Source organism: Gymnodraco acuticeps, unplaced genomic scaffold (genome assembly GCF_902827175.1).
Source record: "Gymnodraco acuticeps unplaced genomic scaffold, fGymAcu1.1, whole genome shotgun sequence".
Lineage (NCBI taxonomy): Eukaryota > Metazoa > Chordata > Actinopteri > Perciformes > Bathydraconidae > Gymnodraco > Gymnodraco acuticeps.
This window is the reverse complement of record NW_022989800.1, coordinates 2,992,745-3,017,423: the sequence shown is the minus strand read 5'-3', so window position 1 is coordinate 3,017,423 and position 24,679 is coordinate 2,992,745. Positions and strand designations below refer to the sequence as shown.

Genomic DNA, 24,679 nt, shown 5'->3' with positions numbered 1-24,679 from the left:
CTTGCTTAACCTCCCTTATTTAAATATCCCTAAATGATTTACTGCCGTTGAAAAAAAGTTTTCAAAAAAGTGTGATTTAGAAAAAGTATAGCGTTCAATTGGGAAATGGTTATACAATTATAGCAGCTCATAGAATAGAAAGTAAATGTGAAAAATGGAAATGGGTGAAGGTATTGTAGTTAACATGCCCATGGATGTGAAAGCTTGTAATTGCCTTTGCATTCCGTCAGGTGGCGTTATAGTAGCAATGTAGCCGACCAATCTCTCCATTAGCCTACTATAATGAAGGCACATATTTGTGAAAACTGAAGTCAACAAGAGCCTTTAGAATCAACCCTAAATTAAATATGCCTCTTCAAATATACCTTAATATTGATCATTGTATTAATATAATCACAGCTCTAGTGCAATATGTGGTTTAAATAACCTACATTTAAATTGCATGTTGCTAAATTTGTGTTACTGATATGACCTATACCAGATTGTATATTGTTTGTGTATTGTGGTGACTTAAATGATTGTGTGGAACTTTCTTTGTAGAATGTTATACTAAACTGAGAGATAGTCGAGAAAAATCTAAATTGTATATTGAAGTGCGTGTGCGCGTATGTGTGTGTCTGGTATGAGAGTGTGCGCGCAGACAGTATTCTTCTTGCTGAGGCTCCCAGCAGACAGTATAGCCTGTCTGATCCCCTCTCTCGAACATCCTCACAACAAAAGTATATTACTTGCTGCTGTTTTTTAAGGAGAAGCAAAATAAAAGAATACCTGACGTGTTTGCCTCAGCTACCAGCAGCAGACGCAGTCCCTCTAAACCTACACCTGACGGCTATACGGAACTACCTGCATCCGATAAGGAATCTAGTCGACAAAATCAAGTGTGGAGGGAGGGGGTGTGGAGAAAAGAAGTCGAATGGGAGAGAGGGAAAAGGGAGAAGAGACATCGAGGGAGGGGAAAAGGTCAGGGACACGGGGGGTTTATCACACTGCCAGAATTAAGGAGAGTGTCTACACCAACGGTTTGGCAGTCGAAACCAAGGAGACGAAGTGAAATACATCAGCAGTCCAACACTTACTGTTTTCCGCAAGCACTACTGTGGATTTTTAAACCTTATCGACAACTTCCAAAAACTATTTGTGTGCTTTGTTGAGGTCCAGGCAACACAGAGGACACTTTTGGACCGTGCGTAATTTGGAGTGTATTGCCACACTGCGTCAGGATGCACGTCTGCCCGCTGCTGTTCATCCTCTGTCTGCTGTGCGCTGGACGCGCTCAGAAGTTCTCTGCTCTCACGGTAGGAAGAAGAGCCATTCAACTTGCAGAATACGTCTCACTAATGTCCAGGGTTAAAAGAAAGTATTTGAGTAAAGGATATGCTCCTTCATGCGTAATATTTCAGAAATCCCTTTTGTCAAGGTTTTTTTTTCTTAATCAGTAAGTACATATGACAGGCATTTATCCTCCTTTTTGTATTTATTGTCAGTGTTACCTCTGATAACTTTTATTAAAATGATCAAACTTTTATTGAAACTATTTAACAAACATAATTATATATTAACAGCATTATGGTCCATGCAGACACTATGATTTTTAGGTAATCTCTCTTCAAGTATTTTAATGTTTCACAATTTTTTCATATCTGACAGATTTCAGGCTGGTTATAAAATAGATTAAAAAACCTAATAGATTCCGAGGAAGTACTGGGAAAAGTTTAAATATTTAAACTCCATTTCACTGTGTTTTAAGGTCTCTGCAGGCAGAGGCTGTAATCTGTTCAGAGCCTCGACCTGCCTGCCTCCCTGTGCTGCTGAGCACTCTCCTGTAGTGCCAGGGCTCTGCAGGTTACTCTGCCAGTCAGCAGGTCTGCTGCTCCAAAGCACATGGCACTGTTTACAGCAGCAGCAGAGCTTTGCATATAGAGTCCATTCACTGCATGAGAAAGTGCATCTTTAGATAAGGGGAATTTCATGGCCACTATCAAGTGCAGGTACAGTGCTGAAGGAGGAATAATAGAGAGCGGAATGTGCACTGTCAGAGCCTCCCCCGGCATCGTTATTTATGGTCCGGGTAAGGATGCCTTAATATCCAATTGGAGACAAATGGCCATGAGTCGTTAACCTGCAGGTGAGGGGTCGGAGATCCTCTCTCCCTGACGGCACTATGGAGATGTGGAATGTGGGAGGAAGTGTTGTACTGAGCAGATGCTCCCCCTGTATTTTCACCATGACACACACATTTACACATGTATGTTTCTTTATTGAGATGGCATGGGTAATACTTAGCCATTTGTGTAAAGTTAACACAGATACGACACAGAGTCCACACTTCTCAAGACTGCAAGAATGAGAAACCTATTTATTTTCATTGCAGTGGTAACTGTGTCTGCGTTATACCTCCCCACTGTGGTTCATTTGTTGGAATGGCACATGGAGCGCTGAACTTTTTTTTATAGTACTTTGTGCGAGATTAATTGCTTATTGTATGACACAGGAGAGGTTATTGTTGGTTTCAAGGAAATGTCTCCATGTGATATTTTGTGCATATTTGAGGTCGAACAGGCAGTTAAATATATGGATGAATGCCCAGGTTATTCATGAGGCAGACTTTTCCATGGTTTATGGAAGTCTGAAATAGTATTTGAAATGATGAGGGAGCATTGGCTGCCTCTCTTTCAAACCTTGTGAAAGCCATTTCAGTATAACATATGGACTCCATTGCCCCCTATGCTTTCACACAATTGTGCACCTGCTCAGTGATTTTTCTTTGTCACTTGACTATCACTGGCCTTTCACACCCCCTTCTTTTCTTCTTAACATCTTTCACAGCAATTAAATGGCTTTTCCTTTGATTGAGTTAGTAGCCTGGTTAAAGGCTGTCACTTCCTTCCCTTTCCACCATGCTGGAAACTAATGATCCCCTTTGCATCCTCGCGTCCACGCAGGAAACTCCCGCCAAGGCCATTTAACACGTTTGCCATGGCTCTCAGCTTGGGCCCCTATTGACCCTGCGGGGCTGTGGTGTGAGGGGCCTCTCGGGGCGCTGGAAGCGGGGGCCTCCTAGCCCAGAGGGCCCTTATCAGCCCACAATGTGCTCACTGCTGGAGTCTCGCCTTCTCCGTACTCCTTTCAATCCCACAATGCTGCAGAACCAGGGGGAGGTAATTGGATTTGATTTGTATGCTGGTTTGTCTTGGAAGAAGAAAAAAGTTTCCCTTACACTCCGCCAGTCTCGCCCTCTCTCGCCCGTCTCTTGTTCCTTCGCCAACCTCTTGTATTATTTGAGCAGATTTAGAAAGCATCATCCAAAGAGAGATCACGCAAAGAATACAAAAATATTCCTGAAAACAGAAAAATAAAGAGAAAGAAAAACAGAGATGGAGAGCCAGCTGTCTGAAAGTGAAAGAGTTGAGTCATGAGTTCTGTCTTCTATGATAAATCGGGGTGTATGCTTGTGATGCATGTTGCCGAGGTGTAGACCATCGATCACTCTCCACCATGTTGCTGTGCATGGTGATGTTGCTGGCCTGGAGAGGAAGGAATGAGACATCATGGGAATGTCAGGGCTCTGCCGCGGCCTCGCCCATCCATCACCACAGGCCAAACACTAAGAGATGTGCAACCGACAGCTAACTGCCATTAGCAGTACACAAGAGGAAGAGGTCCTCAACACACCATCCGTCTCACGCTTCTTCCTCTCACTGGCTCTCACATCTTATTTGTTCTCCTCCTCTAGTGTGGCCAACTGTGCTTTTGAAATAAACACTTGATAGAGAATCTGGGTGGCGGAGTTCATAACTACACTGAACAAAAATATGAACGCAACACTTTGTTCATGAGATGAACTCAAAGATCTAAAACATTTTCTATATACACAAAATAACCATTTCTCTCAAATATTGTTCACAAATCTGAAAAAATCTGTGATAGTGAGCACTTTTCCTTTGCCGAGATAATCCATCATATCAAGATGCTGATTAGACAGCATGATTATTGCACAGGTGTGCCTTAGGCTGGCCACAATAAAAGGCCACTCTGAAACGTGCAGTTTTGCTTTATTGGGGGGGTCTGGGGGGGTCCGAAAACCAGTCAGTATCTGGTGTGACCACCATTTGCCTCACGCAGTGCAAAACATCTCCTTCGCATAGAGTTGATCAGGTTGTTGATTGTGGCCTGTGGAATGTTGGTCCACTCCTCTTCAATGGCTGTGCCAAGTTGCTGGATATTGGCAGGAACTGGAACACGCTGTCGTATACGCCGATCCAGAGCATTCCAAACATGCTCAATGGGTGACATGTCCGGTGAGTATGCTGGCCATGCAAGAACTGGGATGTTTTCAGCCTCCAGGAATTGTGTACAGATCCTTGCAACATGGGGCCGTGCATTATCATGCTGCAACATGAGGTGATGGTCGTGGATGAATGGCACAACAATGGGCCTCAGGATCTCGTCACGGTATCTCTGTGCATTCACAATGCCATCAATAAAATGCACCTGTGTTCGTCGTCCATAACATACGCCTGCCCATACCATAACCCCACCATGGGCCACTCGATTCACAACATTGACATCAGAAAACCGCTCACCCACACGACGCCACACACGCTGTCTGCCATCTGCCCTGAACAGTGAAAACCGGGATTCATCCGTGAAGAGAACACCTCTCCAACGTGCCAGACGCCATCGAATGTAATCATTTGCCCACTCAAGTCGGTTACGACGACGAACCGGAGTCAGGTCGAGACCCCGATGACGACGACGAGCATGCAGATGAGCTTCCCTGAGACGGTTTCTGACAGTTTGTGCAGAAATTATTTGGTTATGCAAACCGATTGTTGCAGCAGCTGTCCGAGTGGCTGGTCTCAGACGATCTTGGAGGTGAACATGCTGGATGTGGAGGTCCTGGGCTGGTGTGGTTACACGTGGTCTGCGGTTGTGAGGCCGGTTGGATGTATTGCCAAATTCTCTGAAACGCATTTGGAGACGGCTTATGGTAGATAAATGAACATTCAATTCACGGGCAACAGCTCTGGTGGACATTCCTGCTGTCAGCATGCCAATTGCACGCTCCCTCAAAATCTGCGACATCTGTGGCATTGTGCTGTGTGATAAAACTGAACATTTCAGAGTGGCCTTTTATTGTGGCCAGCCTAAGGCACACCTGTGCAATAATCATGCTGTCTAATCAGCATCTTGATATGCCACACCTGTGAGGTGAGATGGATTATCTCGGCAAAGGAGAAGTGCTCACTATCACAGATTTTTTCAGATTTGTCAACAATATTTGAGAGAAATGGTTATTTTGTGTATATAGAAAATGTTTTAGATCTTTGAGTTCATCTCATGAAAAATGGGAGCAAAAACAAAAGTGTTGCATTTATATTTTTGTTCAGTGTAACTGTGTTTTGTCCACACTGTGTTCTTGGAGCTTTATCGTCAACATGCAGGCGCTCAGTTGTGTGCTTTGCAGTGGACATCTAGCAGGATTCTGGGCGGCTGAATTAATCAGTTTGGGTTGTCAGTCTGCTGGCTTGCGGGGGCTTATGCCGACCGTGCTGGTGTAGTGTGTAGTAGTACGAGCCGCGGCGAGACTGGCGGACCACCACCAACCATAGCTGGACGCACTCAGACTCCATCAGAGCAGAGACTGGCTGCAGTCAAACACCCTCACACCAGCCTGTCACGCCTGCTAGACTTTATGTGAAGGGGTGAGCTGTGAGCGACAGAGTGGAGGGTGAGAGGAGGTCAACGCTGCACAGGGATGTCCTAACTGTTGTGGGAGGACAGGGGGAGAGGGAGGGGGGTACCGACGGGAAACTGTCAGTCAGATGCAATGAAGCAAACAATCCAAGAAACTCAGAGACACTAACAAGCAGGGGCAGGGAGATGTTAAACTCCTAGTGTTTCCAGATGAATGGACAAAGAAATGTTTAGCTGGAAAAAGAGAAATAAAGTGTCCCTATTACAAAGCACTATAATAATGAAAACTGTTGCTTAGTTAATGAAAGTCAATTTGGCATTTGTTGGTCACCCAAGTTGGTTAGAAGTCTTCAAACCAACCCCTCTCCCATTCAAAGACAGGAATTGACAGTTTCTTCAGGAATTAAGTGTATATTGTTTAAAAACAGCATACCTGTCATCCAGTGGTACCCAACCTGTTTGGCCCTTAAACAAAAGCAATTTCTTCATTACAGATAGTGGCCTTAATCTGGAGAAGAAAGGGATTTTTGTACCTCTCATATTGTTCAATTTGAATGATTTCAGAGGCTAAGAAACTCGTTTTCCGGGGTGTTGGCCTAGCAATTAAAGATTTGGTAGGCAGCTTTTATTTTGGGCAAACATTCCATAATAACCTTTCACATTATAAATCATGTTGTCGGAAAGTTATGTGCTTCCTCTTGTTTCCATGTCAAGCCCTTAACAGGACTCTTCTCGGGTCACAGGTGACCAATCACAGGTCGTTTCGGAGAGACAGCGTTCCTTTTGCTGTTCTGCTGCAGAAGAGCATACGTCCTTCAGATGGTGAAAGCGTGATAAATGTTTGGAAATACTGCAGAAAAAGTTGCTGTTGCACTCCAAAGCAAAGGCATTTATAAAGGCAATCAAACATGTGTCAATGTCGGTGAAGCACTTCACAGATTGAAGGGAAATGTTGCTAACATTTGAGCTTTCTGCCAAAGGTTCAAGGCCGTGGCTAAATTACGTCGATGAAGAGCCTTGGATCCAAGTAAATAATGGCTGGATGAAAATCTAAATTTGGATGATGTGAAATGAATTACTTATACTATAAGATATTTCTGTATGAAGTGCATGAGTGGTAGGCTTAAGAAACCATCAATTGGGATTCTTGTTCATAACCCCCCTTTCTCTCTGTCCCATTTCCTATCATTACGTTTTTGTTGCTATCAAATACAGGCAGGAAAAGCCTTGAAAAACAACATGACCCCCATCGTTTTCTTTTACTTTCACATCTTGTGAACCCTCAGATTTAACTTGGGACCTTTTAGCGGATCCCAGACGACTAAAGGGGCTGAAGACAAACATGAACCCTACTGCTGTGCCCAAAATAAATGCAATACTTCATAAGTTCCCTTTAACCACTGGAAATAGAAGCATTCAGCATTCATATACTGTTAACCCCAAAGGAGGAAGAGGGATTACTCTCCATATTTCTGTCTAGAAAGATGGATGAGTCTTGAGACTTGGACACAGGCTGTTCTTGTGAGGCAAACTGCTTTCCAGGATGCTTTTTGTCTTCTTCTCATGACAACACATCATTTTAAAAAGCCTGGGAAGTAAGAGCTTCTAAAGAATAAGTGTTTTGAAAAATATTATTCAATTGAAAAGATTCATCTTCCCCTCCCTCGCGGCTCCTCTTCCGATGTGTTTGAACGGGCCTCTCCTCTCTGATCCCCCCCGGGAAGATTTATGAGTGGGGTTGACAGAGTGGGTTGTAACCCCCCCCCCCCCCGGCCCAGGGCGATGCTGCCTTCACTGCCAACCCTCTTCCAGGTGCATGCAGCCCTGCAGCCCTGCTGGTCTGAGTGCAGGGGGCTGCCATCAAACGTCATCTCTCACTTCATTTGTAAGATGTCAGACATAACAAATTTCTTTATTGGTGATCATCCCACCCTTTTCATGGATGTGTTTTTTTTTCTTGCCATACTTTATCTTGCCATGCCCTTTCTTTTGATAACGCATAACAGATTTTTATGGCTTACCTTTAATTGAGGGCTTTGATTCTCTGCTTTGTGCCATAGATTGATGAGCTGTGTGCGTGTACATGTGTGTGCATCCACTGAATGAAAAAGGACAGTTTTTCTTTTGTGCAAATGTTACCATCATAACAGAAGTCAAAAAGAGAGCAGATAGGTGTTACTCTTTAGATATGACTGACTTAAGACAGCACCTGCGTCAGCATATAGTTTGTTTTTTTCCGCTCAATCCAGGTCATTATATCACCCAAATGAATGAATCAAGCAAACTTTATGAAAACCCAACACTCAAACTGTAGCAGCACAAAGCTCCTTGACATCTAGTTGATTCAGCCACTCATCATTCAACGTCTTTTCATTCATTGTAGCAGTCACAGCTTGTTGCCAACCCCCTTCACCACCGCCGCCGCCCCCCATTGTGTGGCCTGGCGAGGGGGTTTCATACCACGGTGGCAGATACAATGGTGGCATTGACACAGGTGATCCGATGCGTACAGCCAGGAGTCTCTGTCCTTGTTTCTCTTTTCATGGCTGAGTAAAACATCCTCAGGAGCGATTCCAGGTGAATACATGTGCAGGTGTTGGCACAGACAAAGAGAAGGGGAAGCGTCAGTCAAGACTTCTCCAGCCCTTGAGACGGAGACAAAGCATGGCTGCACCCTGACAGGCGTGTAGTAACACACTGCCTCATCTCTCTGTCTGTGTGTTGCAATGCTTTCTAGTGTATTCATGGGAAAAAATTGCTTATGAATGTCCTGATAAAAGTTGAACAGAATTAACCATTTGTATGGCTTTGGAAATGGACACCTGTTTTTATAGAATGCATTTTCTCCTACACATGTCAAACCTTAGTCTTCATGAATCCCTCCAGTATCCCACCTGTTGTTGTTGAGATTAAAGTGTTTTCATTAATTTCCCAGTCTTATTACACAACTGTTTTCTTACTCCTGCAGTTCCTGCGGGTGGATCAGGACAAGGAGTGCAACATGGAATGCAGCGGAGCTCCTCGCAAGCCCCTGTGCGCCTCCGACGGCAGGACCTTCACATCTCGCTGCGAGTTCCTCCGAGCCAAGTGCCGCGACCCCCAGCTGGAGGTCATCCGAGGGCCATGCAAAGGTCAGGTCATGAGTCACGCTTCAGCGCCGCCTGCCTCTCTCGAATGCGCAGAGGGGGGTCACAGGAGAAACTTGTGGCTTAAATTCATTTCAGCATAATTGATTCTTTGAGTGCTGGGACGACGAGTGGGGTTGACACAGTGAGAGCTGGAGGGGGGGTTTGTTGCTCCATGGCTGGTTTCATCACTTCACACCAATTGTACTGATAAAGAAATCGTATGTTGATTTGTCAAATGAATTAGATTGAATGGAAATGATTTATTTATACTTTGTTAGAAATTCGAGGACCTACGACTTCCTCAGTGATATGAAATGGCTTGTGCTTTCTAAAATCAAATTATTATGCAAAGTCAAGGGCATCTGAATGAAATCTCTTGACAATAATTAATGGCTTCATTTTCAGCATACTAGATGTAAAGCCGTATGTATGTGACCGATGGAAGAGTGGAGATGAAAAGCAAAATGGGAAGGAGAGCCAATGAGGTCAGGCGGCTCACAGACTCCCTCATTGTTGGACCCTTACACCCCAATGCTGAGGGCCCGAACCTTCTCACCCCCGCCCCACTGACTAACTCTATACTGCGACTTCATCGCTCTACAGACTGGGGACAATGCCCCATTCTTACACATTTCAATATTATATCACTAATGCAGGGATCGAGTGCGAAAGGGTTTGCTTAAAAAGAAGTCTCCACGATTTTATGCCCGTTCTGGGTCACTATGGCGACGTCTCTAAGCGGACATCTGGATGTGGCGGACAGCGCCTTGACACAGAATAGAGGATTCCAGCTAGGAAGCTGAAAGGGACGAGAGTCCATGAAAGTCGTATTGTATACGTCAATAACATCGGGTCTATAAGAGCTCGGGCCCCCCTCTGCTTCTGGAGGGCCGGGGTGAAAGACACAGCACAGAGATGGGATTGTGTTTGAGGATGGTGAGACTGGTACCACATTTGTTTTCTATCACTGCGCTTGAATGATTCAAGTGTCCTGTCATTTTTTCCACCCGTTTTTTTGTCCGAGCCCCCAGAGAAAGACGATGGTTTGGGGTTTTTCCACTGCAGCTAACTTTAGAGCTCCTCAACTTGCTGTTTTCCTCCATCCGGAACATCCAGTGACAATGATACACACAGAGACACACACACACACTAGACTGAGAGAAACCAGTGCACATTCCCCTGCCTGAGTCTAATGGCTAATCTACTGTTGGCTCTGCCAGCGCCATGCAGCCTCCTGACCAAACTGTTTTTTAACTTGGCATGAGTCGTTGTTTTAATGTCATCTGAACCTGCCAGGCCCTGACTGGCATCTCAGCTTATGTGTCACACCAAGTTCCCATCAAACCCATCGCTGCCCAACATTTCCTGAGAGTTTGAACAGCTGGTGTTTTGGCCAGGTGAGATGAAGCAGCTGTAGAATGACAGGATGAGCCATGGCTTTGACAGAGAGATGCGAAAATACATGAGGTGCTTATAGGTGAAAAGTTGCTGACCAATATTTATGTCGACAAATAGTTAGAGGACATCTCGAACTGTACAGAGCAGACGGTCGAGGTTTTTAAACAGACATTAAGGAAGGGTCATGTTTTCCTCGTGCATCAGCCCTTTTCTTGGGTGCCTGGAATGTTCTACAGGAGCTCAGTAATGGCTTTACCACCAGGCACTGAGCAGGCTTGTCTGACTTGCTCCTAATGAGGCCGGGGGTGTTGGTTCTATTCCCAGCCACACAAGTATCGCACGCTTCCGAAATGTCTTGAATTGTTTCCCCTCCATCTTTCCTCTCTCCCTGCATATTTATTTCATTCCCCACCATCTGTGAGATTCAACAAATCTTCTCCTGACTTTTCAAAGTATGTGGGGTTTAATAGTTCATAGAAAACAGTTGAGCTGTGGATGGAATCATGGATTTCTGTGATATTTAGTGATACCGGTGATTTGTGGTGCTCCTCAGATACGTCCAGATGTGTTGCAGAGAAGAAGTACACAGAGCAGCAGGCCAAGAAGCTCTTCCCGCAGGTCTTTGTGCCTGTGTGCAACCCTGATGGCACATATAGCGAGGTAACAAAAAAACTCAACATCAATTATGTTCGTAACTTCTTTTTTTAATATGAGGCAAAGCTCTCAACTTCTGAGACCCCTGCAGGAATTGAATTGTATATTATGAATTTATTTGATTTCAAGGCAGATTTCACTATTTATGTTGTGAATGTTATTGTGAAAAATGGTGACATATTATGAGAAAAATGTAATTCTTGAATCCCATGTTTACACCGTCCAATATTTTATTCTCCTAGATTCCAGCTAGTGCTGACTTTGTTTACATGCTGTTTGATTACAGGTTCAGTGCCACAGCTACACTGGATACTGCTGGTGTGTCAACCCCAACGGCCGACCCATCAGTGGCTCAGCAGTGGCCAATAAAAAACCCCGCTGCCAAGGTGGGTAAAAAAAAGTCTTATAAAGCAAAATGTAAATAGTTATGCACACTGTATTTACGCATTTTGTAACAAGACCGATGTATGACATGAAAAAGAATGGCTGATCTACACCAGTACGCGGTTTCTGTAATTGTGTAAAACAAGGACGATAAATTGTTGTGTTTGTGGGGGGTGTAATCGTGAGTCCTGTGGGAAAGTGGTCAGTGACTGGACTGACGGCCACAGGGTTGGAGGGGCCACCCGAGGACTGAGTGTTGCTCAAGGCCTGGAGCTGCGTGTGTGTAAATAAGACTGGTAGAAAATCCCTGCTGCAGAGTTGAGCAAGAAAGCTAAACTGTAAGGAATGTAAGTGTTCTCCGAGGATGCCAAACAATCAAATAACCAATGCCACATGTCGGCCCCGTTCGTCTCCATGGGGCTGCCTTGGAAGTTGATGCCGTCTTGATAGTGAAAAAGTGCCAGAGGTAGCAGCAGTAGATGTATTGTTAGTATGAAAATGTCATAAAATGCATCTTGATCAACATGCAGTGTATTTAGCCACTTCCAATTAAATGTATAACATTTGGAAATACTAAATGTTTTTTTGCTGTGTCATTCCCTACATTACTTGATTTATGCATTTTTAATATTGATGATAACATAAAATGGGTGTGTGTTGTTGAACTTTTAATTAATTTCAACATGTTGCCTTGCAGCTTCAAAACAAGAGAGAGCTACTACAAGAGAGCCAGGTAAAGCAGGTGAGCCTTTTATTCGAGAAGAAAATCCTCTCAGGGACACATTGAATCTTTTGCATGCATGCTTTTATGTTTGTCTGTGTGTGTATCATCTAAGCATGCATGTACATGTGAGTGTGTATTCATTTGTTTCTCTGTCTGTTTGCCTGCATCTGTGTTGGAGATGTGCAGGGCGGGTCTCCTGTTAAGGCTTGCCTTTCTAATATTTTTTCAATTTGAGAGAGTGCGAGCAGCCCGAAGGCTGATATAAAAGCAGACTGCAGACTAAGGAGAGGCTGGGGAGAGCTTTGATGCACACCGACGGCAGATACAACAGCCTGCTGTCTTTAGAACAGCAGGGAGCAGCCAGAATGAAGGAAAACTGACTTTTCATTCTCCTTCTCTAACTTGATTTATCTTGGTTTCCTTCTTTTTCAGCAAGGAACAAGGAAATGTTCTCACTTAATCCACTCTTCTTTCTCTCTGTGTCTCATCAACATTTACCCCTCTTCCAGATATGAGACCACTCGACTCCAGATACTGTATTTCTTTCTCTCATTTTGTAAAAGATGATTTGTTTAACTGCTGTTACTTGAAGGCTCAGAAAGCTAACGTGTAATTTGGGTTGATTCCAATTCTTTCCTTATGTGATCGTCTGTGTATGTTGCATGTGTGTGTGAGAGAGAAAGTATGCATCCAGTTGTTTTTGTCACATGGATTATTCCCGTCAGTGTGACGTTTAGGTCTTTCTCTCTGTAAACACTCTTGGGTATAGTGTCTGTCTGAGCCCAGCCAACTCATTACACATAGATCAAGTGGGAATGCAACATTTGAGAGAGGAGGAGGGATGGTGGGAGAGGGAAATAACTGGTTGGATAAACAGGGTGGTGAAAAGCAGAATAAACTGTAGATTTGTGGTGTGCCAGCACTGAAAATAGCAGCGATTGCATCAATATTTGGATTCAGCCAAAGTCCTTCAGTACCGAAGCAGTTCACTGCAGCCATAGCTCCTCTTTTATGATCAGAATATTGGTCATGTTAAACACCAAATGCTTTGCCCTAAAACCCATTTTACAAATTCATTCACATGCCGGAATCATATGCAGCCGACGACTGACAAACAGCAGTTAAACTAATGCCGTATGACCACAAATAGCGCGGGGGTTTCCTGGCAGATGCTAAAAGAGGTGTTACAGTCATGTAAACGGCCGCAAAGTAAAGATCGGTCATTAGTGGTTTATCGTAAATCCGCATCATAAATACGCTTTTTGAAATGGCATTTCCATCCGTTAAGTGAGCAGGGTAATAACATGTCTGCCCCAGTCATTCACACTGACTGTATGTATTTTTATCCACCAAGCATGCTTAAGAAGATGAATGGCTGGCTTAAAATACTTGCATTTAATGTAAGATCCTGATTTTGCAATGGAGAATTCATTGTTAAAGCAAATGAGTTTAAGCTGGAGCCACCCATTCTAGATGCCCTGACTCATGCACTAACAGAGCTTTACTTTGAGCAGAATGAGTGACCTACACTGAGGTTAACCACACCTACAGCCTTGGTTTTACCCTAAGCGTCTCAAGACCTCCATCCCCGTCTCCCTCCCACCACAAATTAAACAAACATAGTCCAAACAAACACTGAGCTCGATTCTCCCACTGTTAATTGGTTTCTCTCAGACTTGGCTACTGGGTTCTTCACCCCTTGTATCTCTCCCACCTTCAAATAGCTCTCGTGACTCAAATGCAGGCGATGGATGGATGGAGAAAAGCATCAGGGGCAACTGCTCCTCATCTTCTCATTTATTTTAACTGACCTCAATCTGTCCTCCATAGCATAATCATCTCCCTTGTTGCATGAAGGGAAACCATGGGAATATATGACCACTAAACTTCTGATTTTGCTCCCTTTTTCTCTTACTGTAAGACACACCTTCTTTCAGCTTTCAACACACACACACACGCACACACACACACACACACACACACACACACACACACACACACACACACACACACACACACACACACACACACACACACACACACAACTCTCTCTTTTTCCTTCTCCTCTCCTCTACTTCTGATTCCATCCTTCTTAGCCGGGCAAAGTGCAAATCTCACTCAGTTAAGTGTTCTTAAGCTTACTCTCGTAATTGTAGTCTCCTTGCAAATATTCTCCATTCTAAATGCAGATGAGACCGGCCTAGTGGTGGATCCGCAGCCTGCCGGCGACGAAGAAGGTGAGATATTGTTTGTGCGTTTAATGCGATACCACTGAGTGACTCAATTGTTAATTGTTAGGATGTTTATGTATGGAAAACTAAAAAGACAACTTCAGCATGACTTGTATGCTCTTAAGCCTCCATAAGTTACTGGTAATGCCATCAAGCAAGCCAGTAACAAAGAGCGGCAGTCATGAAAAGTTGTGTCATTCTATAAGAATTTCACTTTTAGCTTTTCTTTTACTTATTTACACAAGGTATTTACTTAGGTGCTTAGGTACACATGCTTAGCTTTGGTTAATTCATGCTTCAAATCCACTACATGTTGGGAGAACTATTGTGCTTTCTACTCAGCTAAATTATCTAAAAGCTTGATTTACTGGCTACATTTCAAAATTAAAACATCCCCCCCATGTAAACTAGTTCAAGGGGCCCTATTATGCTCATTTTCAGGTTCATATTTATATTGTGTGCCTCTACTGTGACATGTTTCTGAGAGCCCAGTCTGCTCTGATTGGTTAGCTGGCCGGCTCTGTTGTGATTGGTCAACTGATTAGAGATGTCACGCGCCTTAGTGTGTCACGTACAATGGGTTGGAGCTCTAGCCAATAGAAGCACTAGTGTAACATAGGGATGTCACTATGTTACTGAAGTAAACAAAGGAGTCCAATGGAGGCGATTTTAAGCAGGGGTGGGCGATAAACTCCTTCTGGGGAACTTTGGGATTTTAGCCTTTGCAGACCATTTACATGCGCAAAAACCTATTTAATACAGTACAGGAAAGGGAAAACCACAAAAAGCATAAAAGGGGCTATTTAATATCAGCTCTAGCTCAACAAGCTGCAACATTCAAATGTTTTTTAATTTAAATAATCTACAAATATAAACCTCTCAAAAGGGTAAATCTGTTTTAAGGGTTGAGTTTAGTTATGATACTTAAAATAAGCTAATACATCTGTGAGTATTTTTATGTTATGATATCCGTTGAACTTCAAATGGTAGAGAAACCACTTCCTACATTTCAAGTTCAATTAAGATACTCTCCATCACTGTGAATTGGAAGCAGATGATCACATTGAACTAAGATGCACTTTTATATTGTGAAGGAATTGTGATCGCCAGATAATACAGTGGGCTACTTGCAGACTCTTGTCGCTGCTTTATTTCTGGTCACAGCTATCATATACGATGTATTTCCCACCTGCACTGCAGCAGTTTGAGAAACGATAACCTTGATGTGCATTTTACAGTCTGTGAGTTTTGGAACCCCCAGCTTTGGCTCAGATGATATACGAGTGTGTTTTCTATTGGAGCTAATAAAGCTGTCTTGGTGATTTCTTTCAGACATCATTTCCCAGTACCCCACTCTGTGGACGGAGCAGGTCCGCAGCCGACAGAACAATAGAACACGAGCACCATGTGAGTTTCAAAGACCATTTTTTATTTAATGACGGCGATCGGGTGGTAGCAAACCTCAACTGAAAGCACGCTCTGTGTTTTTTCCGACTTGTGTGAGCAATCATGGTTTGAGGCTGTTCTTGTCTTTTAAGGACAGATGGTGGGTTGTGAAAGCAATACATCTTGGTGTTGGAGTGCGTCAGGCTTGATCTGCTTCTCTGTGGTTCCTCGCGTTGCAGCGTATCTGTAATTATCAGCACATGGCACAAACACAGGATCTCCTATTCTTCTGCCTGGTCGCTTCTGGTCTCCTCTTACACACATGCCCGTTTATCTCATTGTACAGATCAGTTGCCTCTTGGCTCTTAGGGGAAATATGTGGCTTTCCGAATAAAACAATGCTATTTTGAGGCTTGCCTGGAGATGAGAAGCCTGCGTGCATTTGTGTGTGAATACCATTATCATAATTTACAGCCAATAAAAAAACCCTGAGAAATGCAGCATTGATGGTTTTGATTACCATGTGCTCTTTGGGGTATTGGGGTGAAGAAAAAACACCCGCCTCAACAAAGAGAGCCCATACGGATGAACTGGAGCGAAGAGAGTCGGTTGAGAAAGCGGGGAGGCATTTCATTTGGTCGCTTTTGTGTGGGTAAAGAGCTCTAATGAAAATAAACAAAGAAAAGGGATATTCATAATCCCGCAGTAGCTTCCGAGCCTCGAGGGCGAAGCAGTGAAGGGAGGGAGAGATTGTTGATGAAAGGCCTCATGGCCAGAAGAGCAACTTTCATCCCTGAGTTTAATGCTCAAATCTCAGTTGGAGAGCTGCACGGCAGAGAAGGAGGCTGCTGCGGAGGAACGTCTGATTAGATCCTGCTGAGACTCTGCAAAACCCCATGGAAGCCGCTGCATTCTCCATACGTACGGATAAAAGAAAGGATCATGAAGCATTGCATTTTCCCCTGGAATTCTGAACATGTAAACATATAGATCCCTGGTGCCTTACAGTACCCTGCAGTGGTGTGTCAGTGAGTGTGGGTGTTTGGAGGCGAAGGCCCCGACTGACCACCGCTATGCGTTTGTCTTGTCTGTTTCAGGGCAGCCGTGTGTCCAAATATTTACTTAACTTGGGGCATAGGGAGCTGTACTTAGTCATTAGCCTGTTAATGTGCGTAAACAGTGCCACGGGGGGCTGATATCACAGTCTACACACACTGTCTCAGAGCGCTCCACCCCTTTGTCTTCTCCAGCCTCCTCCACTGCTTCAGGCACGTTAGAGTGTAATGAGAGAGCAGTGCATGTATTTAGTTTTAAACAGAAATTAATTTAAACACACTGTAATTTGTATAAATCCAAAATGTGTAAGCCATATCTGATTGGAAGTCATTCTTAACATTAAACAAACCCTCTTCTTCACGTCAAGTGTGTGTGTCTGGGGCGTGTGGTTGCCAAGTCACACAACCAAGACCACCTAGGTGCATGCTGTCTTTATGGGTGGTGAGTGTGTGTTTGGATGACCAACCTCTGCCTCCCACTGATTCCTTTAAAGAGATGCATTGTTTATTCGACTAATCGATAAGTGGATCAAACAAAAATGTTTTCCTACTATGCTAAGAATTATTCTTTAAAAAAGGCAGAAAATGCTGTAGCCTCTCACATATGAAGATTTCCTGCTTTTATATATTTTTAATATGTTTTGGGTTTTGATCTGACGATCAATCTAGAAAATATTTAGCACACATATCCAAATAAAAAATGAAATACTGGTTTCCAGTCCTCATCTCTGACCCCTCTTCCCAGCCTCAACATGTGACCAGGAGCAGCAGTCCGCCCAGGAAGAGGCTAGGCAGCACAAGAACGATGCTGTGTTCATACCCGACTGTGCCCAAGGAGGACTCTACAAGGCGGTCCAATGTCACCCCTCCACCGGCTACTGCTGGTGTGTGCTGGTGGACACTGGACGGCCCATACCTGGGACCTCCACCAGGTGGGAGAGACCTCACCTATGGTACTTTCACCCTCATTTACACAAATTCTTTTATTGCTTGGTTCTTTGTGACAGACAAACCAGACAGTTGTTAAACAGGTAAGAGATCATTAGCGAACCAAACACAGAAAAATTGACAATTGAGAAAACCTGGGTGACCCTGCTTCATGACCTTTGTTGGAAAATGTGTAAACTAGACGTACTAAGGCGTAATTGAGCATGATCTCTATTGCAGGTCCAACAACCATGTAAACATACCTCTATTTAGAAGAAACTGTCAGAACTCAAGCAATAAAAAGAAAATGCACATTAGTCTGCCATTAGCAGACGGATAGACATGCCCATTGGCCATGAAACAGAGTGACTCAGTGGTCTGCAGAGCGGCAGGTCAAAGGTCAGTCAGGCTGGCATAGTTGGGCACTGGTACACTCTTACTGAGCAGCGAGGCTGGGTATCAGATTAACAAGGCTTCAGGCAGAGTGCCAGACAGCACATTAGCACACATATGGAAGCGTGGATTTCCCCCCCCCCCCCCTTGTCTCCCCTTGTCCCAGCCCAGCTTTTGGCCCAGTGGCACGGCGGCAATCGAGGTTCCGCCGGCTCGCCAAGGGAGGCCGTGACAGCTTCCTTGTGTCCCACGCTCCCTGTCTGCCTCTATCTCTCATTCTCACCCTCCCTCCCCCTTTTTCTGTTCCTCATCCAAGCCCCAAATCCTACCCTGCTTTGTGGATGTGATTCACAGCCTCTGGTTTGCCACAAAACAATTATTTGAATCCCTGAGATTTAACTGTACACCGGTAATTGGAAAACATTGCATTCCGCTCTGATTGTACAAACAGGATAGTTTTACTGAAATTAACAATGTGTTTTATCCATTTCATTTCAAGTGAATTGGCATTTTCTGATGTGGCGTATTCTGTGTCACAGGTATGAACAGCCAAAGTGTGACGGCAATGCCAGGGCCCACCCAACTAAACCTAAGGACCATTACAGAAGCAGACATCTCCAAGGTAGGTCTCTAAATCCTGGACCCAGTCTCTGTTTATCCTCTCTGCTCAGACCACATGGAGAAGTTCTTCGGCAGTCGACCTCCAACTGCTACCGTGCTTCCAAGGTTGTGATAACATTGCGGGTGTGTGTGTGTGTGTGTGTGTGTGTGTGTGTGTGTGTGTGTGTGTGTGTGTGTGTGTGTGTGTGTGTGTGTGTGTGTGTGTGTGTGTGTGTGTGTGTGTGTGTGTGTGTGTGTGTGTGTGTTTGTTGACATCATTAGCACTGTTGGTCAAGGAGATGCTTGATAAAGAGTTGAGGATTGCCAGATACCGCCCCTCAATGGTCAATAAGCACGGAGACAGAGACGGATTGGGGGGAGGATTCATCTCAACTGACATGGGAGATGAAAGATAGTGGGATGATAGCAAGGAGGAGAAACAGCAGGCAGCAGAGGTAGAGATAAATGGATAATAGGATGCCAGAGACAGATAGTGATAGAAAGACTGACAACTGTTTGGATAACTTAATTGAGTTGGTGGGTGGTGGTCATGGGGTGGGCTTAGGTGTAACGGGTGAGACTATGTTTGTGGTCAAGAATGCAGAACTTAAATCTTTCTATATTCTAGTGGTATTTACAAATGGGAAGCACTACAAATGGATTAAAGGATCGCATCATTTTGAGGGAAACTTTAACAACAAAGCAGCACTCTGTGTGTTCTTCTAAGAAAAACAACCAAAGTAGTATTTTCAGAAAATGCTACCAAAACAATGATGTTTACACTCAAATGATAAAGCAGGAGGTTGCATGGGTCAATAGAACCTCAGACTATGACATGAACACCATGCGTTTCCCATGTATTACCATGTTGGTTTCGCTTATACATGACCACCTTCAATCGTTAATCGGAGTCATGTATTTCTTTTTCTTTTTTTACCAAAACCCTGTTCTTCACCCTAACCCTAATCCTAACCCAAACAAACAATAACCTTATTGATATTACATAACTAAATGTATTGGTTTGGCATTGATAAGATGTGTCCTGTCAATGTGGGGTGTTAGATCATCAGTGTTATTTTTGAAGGGCCATTACACAATGTATTTCAATTTGAGGGACTTTAATATGCTTTGTTTTATGGCCATTATTCCACCAACTGATCTAATGCAGAATCATACAAGCACTTTGCTTAGCTTTACAGTGGAGCCCACATGAATGATTAAAACTACTAATTAAAACAACTTAGAACAAGCTTATTGGTATCTTACTATACCAATTTAAAAAAAAAGTTAAAACTGTTAACAAAACCATTATAAATGTCCACTTTATTTTGCTGAGCATCTTCCAATTTTAACTTTCACCAATTCCACTGACCGTAGTTTGCACTTTGACAGTTTTACAATGCAGTGGATGGAGTGCCTTTACCTTTGTTTTTATTACATTTATAAATATGCAATGACTTGTCCTCCTCATAAAACCAATGATAGGCAAAGTAGAGTTATTGCTCTCAGGTGCTGAATACAACCAAATCACAGTTAAAAGCTTAACAGTGCTTGGCAAATTTGTTGTTTTTTTGGAGGTTTGGTAAACATGTTAATAATCCTCCAGCAAATGAACAGAGCTGCCACTGTTCCCGTCCCATCCACGAGTGTTTATGTAAGAATGTGCCTGGCCAGAGCTGCCCTCTGCTCGCAGGTGCTGCATTTAGCAGCAGAGCAGCACTCTGTACACTGGCATCGAGGACTTCTGTACAGTGTGTATTAAACATTGGGATAGACAGTTATGGATGAGTGCTCCTGAGACTAACACATGTTACTCATCTTAGCCAGTGGCACTGCTGGTGTGTGTTATTGGAAGATATTGAACAGGAATAATTACAGTGTGTAACTGCGGAAAGTGTGAAGTGGCGATGGGGTGGAGAACAGCCACAACCGTCCCATGAGAAAGACTTGAGGTCCCAACCAAACACCTCCTAAACACATAGTGGAAGGACAGAAAACAATATACTCCTTCAGCCATGCAATCACCTAACACACGCTCAAACCAGAACACAGACTTCATTCTATACGTGTCAAAAAACCTGCACCGTATCAACCAGGTCTCCCATTATAAAACACGCACGGTCAAAAAACACAGCGTCTTGTTTTCTTTATGAGCAATTGCGTCAACGGCTGTAAACCGTGTTACTGTATCAACCGGGGATAATTATAAATGTTGCCTTCACATTGCTGCAGCCCCATTTGCTGTTGAAGCGCTGGTGTTGAGAGGTTTATGGGGCGAGATGCGAGAAAGGAGAACTTTGGAGGAGGAAAGCGGAGAATTTGGCAAGCTTTCTCCCCAGAGCGGGGTCATGGGATAGCACTGGGTCAGCCATTGGGAGCTGCGGCTGTGAGTGCTGACAGGACTCTGCCCCATGTGGCTCTGTAGAAAAACACTGCTTCTTATTGACAGTAGCATACGGGCGCACACATGCAAACATGCACTTACTGGCCAACTTTTCACAGGCAGCAGATATATGGAGGCGTATGAATACTGGTGCTGACCTTAGCTTTTCAACAAGAAAACTCTTTAATCACTTGAGGCTTTCTTAACTTCATTCCATCCTGCAGCTGTCAAATGTGGGCATTACATAATTATAATCATTATGGAGTAAGACAGTAGTCTTATTTTGCTGCAACCATGAAGGGAATGGAAAATGGCCTCAATTTCCTCTGAATGACAGCAGGAACATTTGTGTCCTTTAGCTAAACGACATCCAGACAGACATAAGCTGATCTGTCCCGCCACAAGAAAAATCTTCTGTTGCCAGAGGACGGGACTGTAGCCTAACCTGATGGCTTCCCATTATGAATGGAAAACTGCAGACATTCACAGATTCCTGCAGCATTACGGAGAGGACGTGCGCTCTCCATGAAAAACACTAATCCTCAAACAAGTCCCACTGCATCCCACAAATCTCTTTTCAGCCAGATAAAAACACTTTGCCTTCTGAGGGTGCAATTGTATGACTGTCTAGACAAATGTACCACAAGAGCCTCCACAAGGCACCGGTTTAGCCATCAACAGGTGGTCGGATATTTTACTGGGCTTGGACTAGGGAGGGCCCACTAAAACTTAGGCGCAGGTCTGTTCAATATGTAAATGAGGCTGTGGAACAGTTTGGACATGTGGATGTTTCAACCCCCTTGGCCCGGTGCAGACAGCTAAAGCTCCGCGCTAGTTGTGAAAGGTGGAGTGGAGGTGGAATGGAGGTGGAGAGGAGGTGCAGTGTCGGGTGTTTATGCCGATGCTGGTCGCCACCTGTTAGAGAGGAGCAAAGCATGCTATTATCTCCAACTCAGGAGAATCTGGCCCCGCAGGCCTGGGCCATAAAAACAAAGTGTAGCAAACTGGAGAATTTCTTCTTCTCCACAGGCAGAATAGCAGAGGGAAGCCGGACTGTGAGAAAGCAGAGGGGAGTCGAGGAGAGGAATCTCTCTCAGGCCTGCGTAGCCTTCAGCTCTTCCAGAACAGGCTCAGCCTCCTCACTCTTAAAACTATATGGCCACACGCACAATTACTATCATTAGGGTCTTTCCACCCCAGTTGTCTCTCATTTTAATTTGTTTTCTGCCGTTCTGCGAGTAATAATGCTTCTCTGTTGGTTTTAGCTTGGTAGGTAATGATAGATTTTAGTCTCTTCTCAAATAGTAATCCCACCTCACACAGAAGATCAGGTGTTGAGTTGTGTCTCTGGATGCATACCTTTTAAATCCGACATCCCTCAGACTAAATCCAGGACCAGTGTCTGTCAGGATTGTATTTGGACCCCTTGATGTCTCAGGTGAGTCTCAGGAGCTTCTTGTCCATACATACAAGATTAAGTAACATCTTCTCTGCTCCAGCTGTCAAAGCCACTCGGGGGCCTCCAGCATGATTGGCAGGTACCCTCTTCCTCCTCCAGATAAGGGGAGGTTTGACACTTTATGAGAGGGAGTAAAAGACGACTCAGAGAGTCATGTTTGGGTTTATTTCCCTCCTCTGCCGTCTTGTTCTCTCTAAAACTACAGTGCCTTTTACATGACGTCCCTCCCCAAACATTTATTAGGCCACCTAAGACTGCAGCATTCCACATTGTAGTAATGCTGTTGACTAAGGGATACTTTTTCCATGTTTGCTGACATATGAGTACATTTATTTCCATATGATTCAGGTATCTGTGGTTTTATTTTCCAGGCTGTCCTGGGGCAAAGAAAACAGAGTTCCTGACAAGTGTACTTGACGCGCTGTCAACAGACATGGTGCACGCCGTCACAGATCCAGCATCAGCCGGAAGGTATGGCCTTCGGAAATAGATTTGTCCATCTTACAATTATTAATGGACACCCGTGGGTTTGTTTGTGCTGTGCTGCACCTGATTTTAACAAAGCTTTTGATTGATCTCCAGTGACAATACTTATTTCACACAGTTAGATAAAGTGATTATTAGCTCATGAACTGATATCTGTCATTTAGGATGGCAGAGCCGGACCCCAGCCACACCCTGGAGGAGAGGGTGGTCCACTGGTATTTCAGTCAGCTCGACAAAAATTCCAGCGGGGACATTGGAAAGAAGGAGATCAAGCCCTTCAAACGCTTCCTGCGCAAGAAATCCAAGCCAAAGAAGTGTGTGAAGAAGTTTGTGGAGTACTGCGACATCAGCAACGACAAGGCGCTGTCTCTGCAGGAGCTGATGGGCTGCCTCGGGGTGACCAAAGAAGAGGGTGAGCTAAACAACACGTCTGCTTGTGTTCTCCTGCAGCATATGTATCTTCTCACTTGCACATTGAGGGATACAATTGAATCATGACCGCAGTCAGATGATATATGAGAAACAGGGATGCAAGGTTTTTATTTAAATTGACTGTTAAATATCCCAAAACTGACACGCATTGATCGTATGGTTGTTGAGGGTTTTTTTCTGTCTCATAGGGGCCAAGCCAGGAGAGAGTTTACCTTCCAGTAAACTAGTAAGTAAACCATTCTTCCTATACTAGTGGATACAATGGCTTCTTCTGCAGTCCAATAGTATCATTGTTTTATTTCAAACTGTCAAAAGTGCGAAGAAAAACAAAGGCATGTTTGAAACTCACTTTAATTTCCTCTCCTCAGAATCCCTCGAAGAAGCAAGGCTAAGCATCTGAGATTTCCCCTCCAGCACGGAGTACCTGCCCTCACCAATCGGCAATAATGGAAACCATAGTATTTGCACTTTGTACTTTAAAATAAAAATGTAAATTCACTTTGTAGAAATAAGGTATTTAAACAGACTGCTGAATCTGTGAATGATGTAGTTAGCTTTTTATGTCCTGACAAGCAAAAATTATTTAACACATACAATGTATGTGTCATTTGTGTGTCTAAAAAGTATACTTTTTAGAGTTGTACAAGTTTTGATGTTTGATGTTGCATTTTGTGCCCCTTCCCCGAGTGTAATTTTCTCCTTACTTTGATGATGGTAATACGGATATATGGATAGTTTGCTACAATAACTTAGACCACGCCATCTGACCTATAGCTTCTTCTCTTGTGCTTTGTACAGCAGTTTGCAAGAATGTTTTAAACAGACATCATAAAAACGTCCTCCATGTCCACATGTAATCGTGTTTATTAGAAATAAAGAACTCTTTTATACATTTTGTTCTCTGTGCGTCTGCCAGTCTTAGTTTATCCGAGGTTAATTGGGTAAGCAAATTCCTTTGTTTCTCTCTAATCCAATTAGTGTTCCTAGTTTTCCTTCTCATTTCATAAATCATGTCATGTCGGCCGTTTAGTGTTTTCTCGCTGTGTCTCTAATAAAACACCTTGTTGACACAGTCTTTATGGGCCAAGTATTAGTCATACATAGCAAACGTCGTGTATCATCTTATTTTCAGACTCTTGCCAATTCCCCTGAGGCAACATTTGAGAATTGGAAAAACGGATGGTACTTATGTTTGTTCTCGTCACAGATTTCCCACGTAGACTGAAGACAGATAAATGGTCCAATTTCTGCTGTGTGTACTACGGGTGCCCATTAAAAGGGTGTTATATGAGCCTGTGCGTGAGTGTGAACATGTGTATTTGCATAAGGTATACTTACATGT

General features: G+C 43.8%; 1 protein-coding gene across 5 annotated transcripts; it reads left to right on the top strand.

Moving 5' to 3' along the window:
* Nucleotides 1-951: 951 nt before the first annotated feature.
* smoc2 (SPARC related modular calcium binding 2) lies at nt 952-24,229 on the top strand. 5 transcript variants are annotated; one of them, XM_034226045.1, is made up of 13 exons: nt 952-1,295; nt 8,666-8,828; nt 10,777-10,883; nt 11,164-11,263; nt 11,959-12,003; nt 14,142-14,222; nt 15,549-15,623; nt 17,403-17,589; nt 18,517-18,599; nt 22,791-22,890; nt 23,070-23,317; nt 23,526-23,563; nt 23,706-24,229. In XM_034226045.1, exons 1-13 carry the CDS (start codon nt 1,221-1,223, stop codon nt 23,727-23,729), a joined length of 1,326 nt encoding a protein of 441 aa, XP_034081936.1. In that variant the 5' UTR covers nt 952-1,220; the 3' UTR covers nt 23,730-24,229. The 5 variants fall into 5 exon arrangements, with proteins under 5 accessions (XP_034081936.1, XP_034081962.1, XP_034081927.1 ...); XM_034226071.1 differs by having other exon boundaries at nt 953-1,295; nt 14,175-14,222; XM_034226036.1 differs by having other exon boundaries at nt 953-1,295; nt 17,403-17,610.
* The last annotated feature ends 450 nt before the right edge of the window (nt 24,230-24,679 follow it).